Genomic DNA, 9778 nt, shown 5'->3' with positions numbered 1-9778 from the left:
CCTTTTAAAATGATGTTCTTCTTCTTTAATCTTAAACAGAGCTGACAAAGAAGTCGGAGCAATTGATGCTGCACACGAAAGTATTGTTTGGACTTTGGATTGGCATCCGTTGGGACATATTTTGTGCTCGGGATCCAACGATCACACCAGTAAATTTTGGACGAGAAATAGACCTGGAGATTTAATGAAAGATAAATATAACTTAAACACATTACCTGCTGGAATGTCTGGAGTCGACGATAATGAAATTGGCAAGTTTTACTCGAAAGAAATTTTTCATTTTTTTTTTTTTTTTTGTGTTTTTAATTTTCGATCGACGATGTAATAAATTTGTAGATGAAATCGCGTGCATACCTGGTATGGCACCCGAAGATAGAGTTGAAGGTTTACCACCGGTCGTCGGAGAAAACGTACCACTGTTTAAACAAGAAAGCAACGACGGAGTGATTCCAGGTTTGGAAGAAGACGTTTTAGATCCGGAAAGTAAGAAAAAGAAACCTGCGAAAAAACAACCTTATGCCAAACCCATCCCAAAGAATTTTATGGCTCAGTGGAATGAAACTGGAATGACTCCAGAGGGTAAATTAATTGATGATCATTAAATGGGTTAACATTTTATAAAATGTATTGTAATTATCCATTGCAGAAGAGGAAGAAGCATTAGAAGGTTATGGTACGGAATCAGTTTTGGATCCAATCAATCAATTAATAAATAAATTTATTGAACAACAACCAGGAGTTAAAAAACTGGAAGATTTAGAACCGACAGCCGTTGTCGTTTTTGGAAAAGTTTTACCAGTTAGACGTAATTAGCATCACAATTGAAAAAATTTTCTTTTTATCTTTTTACCAAAAAAAAAATTAATTTTTTGTTTTCCCCCCATTTAGCCGGTCAAAAATTATATAAAAAAATATTCAAAGGAAGAGAAGCTTTAAACAAATACATAAGATCGGGAAAAATAAAAGAATTGCAAGACGTGTTGCCCATAATGGACAGTGATGGAGAAGGAGGTGAATCCGATTCTGATTCAAGTTCAATGGAATTAGATCCACCCAATGATGAAGATGAAGATGAAGACACTCAAAACAGTTTCCCTGATAATCCAATGGATTATCTTAAATCCGATACGGATTTCAGAAGGTTTAGTCGTAGCGGGCCGATGGTTAGTAAATAAATTGTTATCGATTGTATCGGATTTTCTATCAATTTGTCAACCGTTTATTAAATTATTATCATTATTACAGGAACCGGATTCAGATTTTAGAAATTTGGGTAGTAACGGTCCAGTTAGAGATATGGATTTGCGATTTCAATCAAGAGATCAAGACTTTAGAGCACAAACTCAAGTAATAAAAATTTTCCTTTTTTTTTTTTTTTAATGTAAATAAATAAAAAGAAAACAAAAGATTTATATAAAATAACGTTTTTGTTTGTTTTCCCGTAGATGTTCGATGAAGATTTGAGAAATCCACAAAATATGCCACCTCCTCTAATGGGTCCCAATTTTAGAAGTTTCGACGTGGAAGAAGAACAATTGAGAAGGGAAAAAATGATGCAAGGAGATGTTAGACAAAGAGATCTCGATTTAAGACATCCATACGGTAATAACGATTACAACCAGGGTGCCAATTACGGAATAGGAGTAGGAGTAGGAGTAGGAGGAGGAGGAGGAGATTTTCCAGAACCGAGACTTAATTTTCATCCTAGAAACAATTACAATAGCAGAGACATGGATTTTCGAAATTACGAAGATCGTAACAATCGCGGACCATTTCAAAGAAACGACATGGATTTCAGGAGTAGAGATTACGATCAGAGAAATCGAGATTACGATGATAGATTCGACGACAGAGAAAATTACGATGTCGGAAGTAGCAAAGACAACAGTTTCGACGACAGACCGAGTTTCAATAGTAGTAATAACATGTTTAATCCGAATCAAAGGTGGGACGAAGGTCCGTCGCAAGATAACGGTAATTGGGGTAATAGGCCACCGCCGTTAATGTCTGCCAACCTTTGGGAAAACAACGATTTAGATTTTAGAAATTTTCCCAACAGAGGTTTTCAAGGAGGTGGAGGTGGAGGTGGTGGTGGAGGACCACCACCCAACAATAATTTCGGACCCAGAGGTAAAAGTAGAGTAGGAGGAGGAGGTGGAGGAGGTGGAGGAAGAGGTTTACCAATAAGATCTCGTCCGAGACGTGGAAGAGGACGATTTTTAAAAAATTAAATTTTTTTTTATATATTTTCATCCGTTTAGTTAAATTTAATATATATAAATATAAATTTTTTTTTTTTTCTAATGAAGTGAAATGCGATCGAATAATAATAATAATAATAATAATATCATTCTATCCTTTTTCAATCGTAAACGTAATGTTTTACATATAAAAATATGTAAAGTTATGTATTATGATAGGTGACCGAAATATTTTCATTTATTGTTCCTTCCTTATTAAAACCTGGTGATATATGAATAAAAAAAAAAAAAAAATCGATTATTCACGCGAATTCTGTGTATTTAATAAAAAAAAAAAAAAAAAATTGCCTTAGCACTTTCATTTGCTGCTATTATTCTTCTCAATAAAATAATAAAATAAATAAATAAATAATTGTTTTACATTCATTTAAATTCCTTAAATTATTTAATTCGTTACACGTCACTCATGACGTCACTCATACACAAAACATACCAAAAAAATTTTTTAGGTACATAATCGACTTAACGAGTATTTTTTTTAAAAAAATTTTATTATAAAAAAATTGAAGACATTCTTATAATATATTCCAGAGATCTTATTTATATTAATTTTAAATTCTTCCTTTTTTTTATTTTATTTTAATTTATTTTAAATGCTGATCTTTAAGACACAAAATACAAAGAATAATAAGCTATTAATTATTATTATTATTATTATTTTTAAAAAATGAACAAAAAAAAAAGGAAGAGAGATTATTTAATGATTATACATGACCTTAAAATGATTTAAACCAAAAAAAAAAAAAAAAAAAAAAAAAACCCTAAAGGGTACTAATAATAATAACTAAACCTAATTTTATATAAATTAAATAAAAAAAAAAAAAAAAAAAGAAAAAAAAAATGACCAATCAATTATTTGTTCACACATATGAAATGAAAAACTGAAGAACAGTTAAAAAAAAAAATAAACACAAAAACTATCTATATGATAATTAACCTGATTAAAGAAAGAAAGAAAGAAAAAAAAAAAACTAATGATAATGATAAATAATACTCTAGAATTATCATCATTATTATCTTAATTAATTAATTTAAATTCGAAAAATAATAATAATAATAGTAAATGAAAGAAATGGCAGCAATTACTTACAAACTATAATTAAAAAATCTGGTCACTTTAATTTTTTTTTTTTTTTTTTTTATCTTCATCATTTAAATTTAAATTTAATTTTAATTATTATTATTATTATTATTTATTATTAATTTTTTTTTTTTTATTTTAAATTTTTGGTTTAAATTTCCAGTCTTTACAAATATTTATGGGTGGGAGAAAGAATTAAAAAAAAAAAAAAAAAAAATTAAAGCGACCTAATAAAAAAAAAAAAAAAAAAAAAACATGATAAAAATACAATTCAATTTTTTTTAATTTAAATTAACACATATAATAATATTAATGATCTTTTTATTACATTTTTTAAAAAGATGTAAAAACTCTAGAATATTCTTTTTATGTTTATTTATTTATTTGTTTAAATTAATTAATTGTTATGAAAGATAAAAAAAAAAAAAAAAAAAATTATGCGAATGAATAAATAAATAAAATATTATTATAACGATATGTTGTTATTATTATTATTATTACAATAAGGTACTGTAACAAATAATAATAATAATAATAATAATAATGAGAAAACTGAAAATTTAAATTTAAATTTTTTTTACTCCTAATATCGATTGATTGTTTTTTTTTTTTTTTTTTTTCCTTCCATTTTTAAAAATATATATTATTCTAAAATTTGCACATCTTCTACACACATTGCATTAAAAACCTATACAAAAACTATATAGATATACTTATTATTATTTTTGTTTGTTTGTTTCCTGTTAATAATAGTTATTATTATTATTATTTGAATGAAAAGAAAAAAAAAAAAAAAAAACTTTCAAGATGATGATGCTCGACTGAACTATGTATGGATAATGTAAATATTTTAAATTTTTTTTTTTTTGTTATTATTAAAAAAAAATGAGAAAAAAAATATTTAAATTTAAAATATTTACTCGTTCTTCTAAAAAAAAAAAAAAAAAAAAAAAGAAAGTCCATGAACACTTTTTAGTCTTCTTCTTCTTCTTCTTCCTCTTCTTCATTATTTTCTTCATCATCTTCATTGGCTGATTCTTTTTCTTCTTTCTTAGGACGACCACGTCCCTTACCAGACTGAATGGAAATTAAATAAAAAATTTTTTTTTTTTATCGAACAAATAATAAAAAACACCCAAAATTCATTTGTCGATTAATCGATTTGAAATAAATCGAATATACTCATTGTTACCTTTGCCTTTGGAGATTTAGCAGCTTTTGTTGTACCTTTTTTTGTAGAACCTTTAGGCCTACCCCTTCCTCTTTTAGGAGGACTGCTTTCTTCCTTTTTAACAGGTGATTTCGTTTCAGCTTTCCTTTTTTCAGCCTTTTTAGCATTATCCTGATCATCGAATAACATACATAAATCAATTTCGAATCATGTGGATGTTTTTATCACTTTCGAATATATTTTTATAATAATAATATATATATTGAAATAAATAATATTACCTTTATGTCATTTTTAGATGTTCCACGCCCCCTCTTCTTTTCAACTACTCCATTACCATCATCCGACATTTTGACTTTTAAGGTTAATCACTTAAATCGACAATACAATTTATACAATCAATGCCCTGAGAAGAACAAAAAAAAAAAATTTTATTTTAAAGAACAAAACAACTATAAACAAAACAATTAATTGAAATAATTAAAGTTAAATATATGTTTATATATATATTTTTTTTTTTAAATTGAAGAAACCAATTATTACATTGTAAAACAAATAAATAAAATTGGGAAAAAAATTACAATTTTAACATTTTAATTATAACGAATTATTGATTTTTTACAAATAAAAATAAAAAAAACAAGCCAATAATTTGTAAAATAATCAGAGAGAAAAACAAATCGTACATGCACGAAATAAAATAAAGGAGGAGAAAAAAACGTGAGTTTGTAACAAACAAGCACAAGCAACAAAATGGCAGCTGAAAAAAAAAAAAATTAAAGTTTAAATAAAATATATATTTTATTGTTACTATATAATAAAATAGACAAAATGACGCGATGCCTAACGTAATTGATGTTAACTCGTCGAAACAAATTAAAAAGTTTTTAACAAATTATTGATTGAAAATGTAATATGTATTTAAAAATTCAATCGTACAATCGTTTAAAATGTGAAAATAAAACATTTTAAATACAAAAAAAAAGAGAGAAAACAGTTGAAAACGGCCGTTAGAAAACGAAATCAAAAGTAAATGGATGCGAGAATGATAACGACTTAAAATATACGTGGATTCCCGTACAAATACGCCCTTATTATTCTAAACGACCAATAGCCAAACCTTAATAACGTTTTTTCTCAGACATAAAAAAAAAAAAATACAAAAAAAAAAAAATAATAATAATAACCAAGCGCAAAAATCGATGCCTTTAAATTGTTATATGCGAGAAAAAAAAAAAAGAAAAAAAGCGAGAAAAAATTTTTAATTATAATTATTTTCCTTCGCGTAAATTTTAATGCCACAAAAATAATTATAACCTTAAGAGATTATTGCACAAAAAAAAAAAAAAAATAGTAAAAAAAAAAAAATTCCAGAATCGGCGCGCGTAATTTACGTAACCAAGTAGAATTTAACTTCAATCGAAATAAAAATTATTTGTTTAAAAATAGAAGTAGATATCATGCCAATAAATATAAATATAAAAAATATATAATAAATAATTGGCATATTAATTGAAAATTCACTAAATTAAATCGTAATGATTGAAAAAAAAAAAATTTTTTTCCCACGAAAAATGAACAATTTAATTTACCCCTATCAGGGAAGGTTTGTAAAACGCCATGGCTAACTTGGCTTGCCTGGAATAAATCACTGAATCAAAAATCACAAATTATTTTTTACACGACAAATACCGCATGCAATTAAAAAAAAAAATTACCCAAAAAACTAACAAAAAAATATTATAATTTTATCCAATTTTTGATTTACGATATAAAATTCTGACTAGCTAAAATAAAATAATTAAAATCAAAAAATATCAATTTTACTCACTGAAATTTTGTCAAGGAGGCGAGAGAAAGATTACTTGGCGTGCCGCTAGAGGGTCAAAAAATGCGATTCCCGCCAAAAATTTTTCCTCTTTTTTATCATAAGAAGTAAAGTAAAATATAAATAATAATATTTAAAATTTAATTTTTTAACACGATTTTTAAATAAAAAAATCTAATTAATTCGATTAATTTAATTTTAAATTTATTAATTTTAATTTAATTTTTAAAAAAATTATTTTTGTATTTTTATTTGTAAAAAAAAATTTTTTTTTAAACAAATATTAAAAATTAAATAGCTTTTAGAAGTCCACCATTTATAAATCGAAATTTTAACTTTCAATGTTGTCGCCAGGGATCAGGCTAATCAATGGCAATCTTATTGTTTTTATTAATAAATAATGTAATTGTAAATAAAAAATTATTTTAAAATGAAAAGTTTGATTAAAACTACTGTAATATATTTCTATTTTTATTTAAAATAATAATTGTTTTTCGATTGTTGTTGAGTAGTTTTAAAAAAAAAAATTAATTCTAAGACTACTTTAATAACGTTTTACTATTAGATCATGTCGATTTAATTATTATTATTATTAAACTTTTTGTAAGGAAAAAAATGGATCGGATGAAAAAAAATTATTTTAATTAATGATTATTAATTAAAAATTATAACATGAAATGATTACATAAAACATTATAAAAATTCAACTTTAATATTACGCATTTTTTGTTATTAATTAACATTATTGTTATTATTATTATTATTATTATTTTAATTTTCAAATGACGTTTAATACTTTGCTCAGAATACACTTTGGGAATAAACATGTTAAAATTTGTAAAAAGATACGAAAAATGGAAGGCAGTCACGTGACCCATCAGTGTTTGCAAGATGGCATCATGACAAAAAAAACGTGAAAAGAAGTCGGATTGTTGATGGATTAAATACAGCGAACATTTAGTGAAAAATAAGTGAAACTGTAACTTTATCAGTTTTAATATGTAGTTAATAGTGTTGAAATTTGTTCATAGATATGAATATATTTCTAAAAATGTAAAAACATTATTCGAAAAAGGACAAGCGAAGACGAAAAAAAAAATGGTTGTAGTTCGGTGACCTCGTTGTCAGACAGGTTTGGAATTCCGATCTTGTGCGAAAGTATTACGAAGAAGAAATATTCAAAATGGGAGAAAGCTTAGAAGAGCTTTGCCGTTTATGTGCGGCCTTTGATCCAGTGAAAATGCCGATATTCAGTTCGGAAGGAAAACAGAGGAATTTGATCGTCAAAATACAGACTTGCCTGCGATTCAAGGTAAAAAGTTCTAAACGACGTGTCCTCAATAAGGCAAAATGATGAAAAGGGCGAGGCTTTAAATAGTTTAGGAAGGTAGACAAAAAATTACATAATAATTATAACCCCACTCCTGAAATAAGACTTTATTATAATTCAAATTTAAAGAAAGGTTCGAAAACTCGGTAGTGGCTAGCTTTATTCTTTCTGATAGAACTCTTCTCTAGTATTGCCCATTCAAAATGGCGTCTCCAAGTTTATAAATCCAAGGTCATATATTCAACTAGACCCAGACAAATTGGTTTAGTTACAAATCTATTTTTACACAGCAAATGAGTTCAAATGCTGGGAGGATTAAAAGAAAAAATGCAATTTGTAAAAACCAAGGAAGGGTGTAGAAAAAAAAAAAAAAAAAAAAAACCAACAGCTAGTGTTGCAAGCTTTTACATTAGTAGTAAATTAATCATGGAAAGGTTACAAGAATTAGGATACTCGTAAAAAAAAAGTAAAAGAGAATAAAAATCATGCATTGCACATGATTTTTGATGAGAAATTTCTTATTACATTAGAAAAGTTTCGATTAAAAAAAAAAATTCAAATCCGATTATTAAAAAAAAATTACAAGACTTTTCGTTCTGCTACTCTACTCGCCTAAAAATAAAATTCTATAAATTAAATTTGAATATTTGAACAAAGCAAAGTAACAAACAAACAGACTACTACTACTACTACAATCATTTGTATTCTTTTAATTGAGAATAAGAAGAAAAAAAAAAACAAAAACAAAACAAAACAAAAAAAATATTAAACATAATAGTACTTTCATTTTTTATAAAATTTACTCTCATTTTCATGTAATTATTATCAAATCTTCTATCGTTTGAATTGTATAATAAATGCAATTTCATTTTTTTTTATTATTTGCCAATTACTTTCTTTTAAATACTAATTTGTCATTTAATTTAACCATGCATAAATCTTATCATCTTCTTAAAAATAATTGACAATCATTTGAAAATTATTTAAAAATTCAATTTATTGAAAATGTAAATGAAATAATTTCTTTCGACATTTTTTTTTGGTCGGCCATTTAAATTCCTCCCAGTTTTTGTTAATGCATTTTTACATATATTTCTTCTTATACACTTTATACAGCCATACAGTTAGAAGATTTGTATTATACATAAAATCACCTAAACATATATATACTAATTATGTTTATCATAATTACAAAAAAATGAAAAATTATCACTGAAACCTAAAAACTTGGTCATTTCTTTTACGATTCATAAATATTGAACCACTACTGTAAAAAATATAATAATAATAATTATAATATTTATATAAATACTACATTCTTACTTATCCGTTAATTACAATTAAGAGTTTATTTACATCATGAAAAATTATTTATGTCAGTTCAGTTACAGCCAGTCATTCTCTTTAGTCTTTTGATAAATGATCTGTACAGCTTGATCTCTATTTTATTTTTACTATTTTAACAGTTAAAAGTAATTATTTTGTAAAGAATGAAATGAGTAGTAGTCAGTTCGATCCGGCCTATTTTCCCTCCCCCTCCCCCTCCCCCTCTACCCCGAATCTTTTTTGTTTTTTGCCAAAAAAAAAAAAAAAAAAAAAAAAAAGAAAAAATGGATGATGATTATTTATTTAATTTAATTTATTTAACATTCATTAATGAGATTTTGCAATTTTTTTTCCCATTCTAATTGATTAATTTTTATAGAATTATTTTTTATGAATTGTTTTATCCTAATTGTATATGTCATGTTTGCGATAGTAGGAAGTTAGGTTATTTTGTCCTTTGGTTGAAACATGCATTGTGGTGTACGACATTATGAAAGGTTTCACGATTGTTCATATCGTCTCTCTCGTATACCAACGGCATCATGGTTGTCCTTGAACAAGTTCTTTGTTTCGTCGTTTGTGAAATATGTAACAGATGTTTTTTTTTTTTTTTTTATTTTCCTGTGAGGTTTCATGTTTGTTCTACAACAACAACAACAACAACAACTAGGGTTGATGATATAATATCAAAAAATTTTACATTGTCAGAAAGAATTAATTAATTTTTTTTTTTTTTTTTTGCCTTTGATGCTTTCCAAAAAAAACATTTTGCAAAAGAAAA

The 9778-nt window shown here is 25.7% G+C and overlaps 2 protein-coding genes across 2 annotated transcripts in view; both read left to right on the top strand.

Annotated features, from left to right (window-relative positions):
* Positions 1 to 2424, top strand: part of Phum_PHUM247160 (WD-repeat protein, putative) — a gene marked incomplete at both ends in the record, with an annotated part of 5214 nt that extends 2790 nt beyond the window's left edge. The window contains 8 exons of the mRNA XM_002426255.1: positions 42 to 149; positions 337 to 579; positions 647 to 805; positions 889 to 1163; positions 1246 to 1287; positions 1446 to 1623; positions 1684 to 2130; positions 2405 to 2424. Of these exons, the coding sequence (XP_002426300.1) occupies positions 42 to 149; positions 337 to 579; positions 647 to 805; positions 889 to 1163; positions 1246 to 1287; positions 1446 to 1623; positions 1684 to 2130; positions 2405 to 2424 (1472 nt within the window). The remainder of the gene's footprint in view (positions 1 to 41; positions 150 to 336; positions 580 to 646; positions 806 to 888; positions 1164 to 1245; positions 1288 to 1445; positions 1624 to 1683; positions 2131 to 2404) is intronic.
* Positions 2425 to 7524: 5100 nt separating this feature from the next.
* On the top strand, positions 7525 to 7828 carry Phum_PHUM247150 (uncharacterized protein; the record flags this gene model as incomplete). Its single annotated transcript, XM_002426254.1, has 2 exons — positions 7525 to 7653; positions 7805 to 7828. The coding sequence occupies 2 exons, from the start codon at positions 7525 to 7527 to the stop codon at positions 7826 to 7828; spliced, it is 153 nt and encodes a 50-aa protein (XP_002426299.1).
* Positions 7829 to 9778: the final 1950 nt, after the last annotated feature.

This window comes from Pediculus humanus, genomic scaffold (genome assembly GCF_000006295.1).
Source record: "Pediculus humanus corporis 1103172107616 genomic scaffold, whole genome shotgun sequence".
In the NCBI taxonomy this organism is placed as follows: domain Eukaryota; kingdom Metazoa; phylum Arthropoda; class Insecta; order Psocodea; family Pediculidae; genus Pediculus; species Pediculus humanus.
This window is presented reverse-complemented; position numbering and strand designations above follow the sequence as displayed.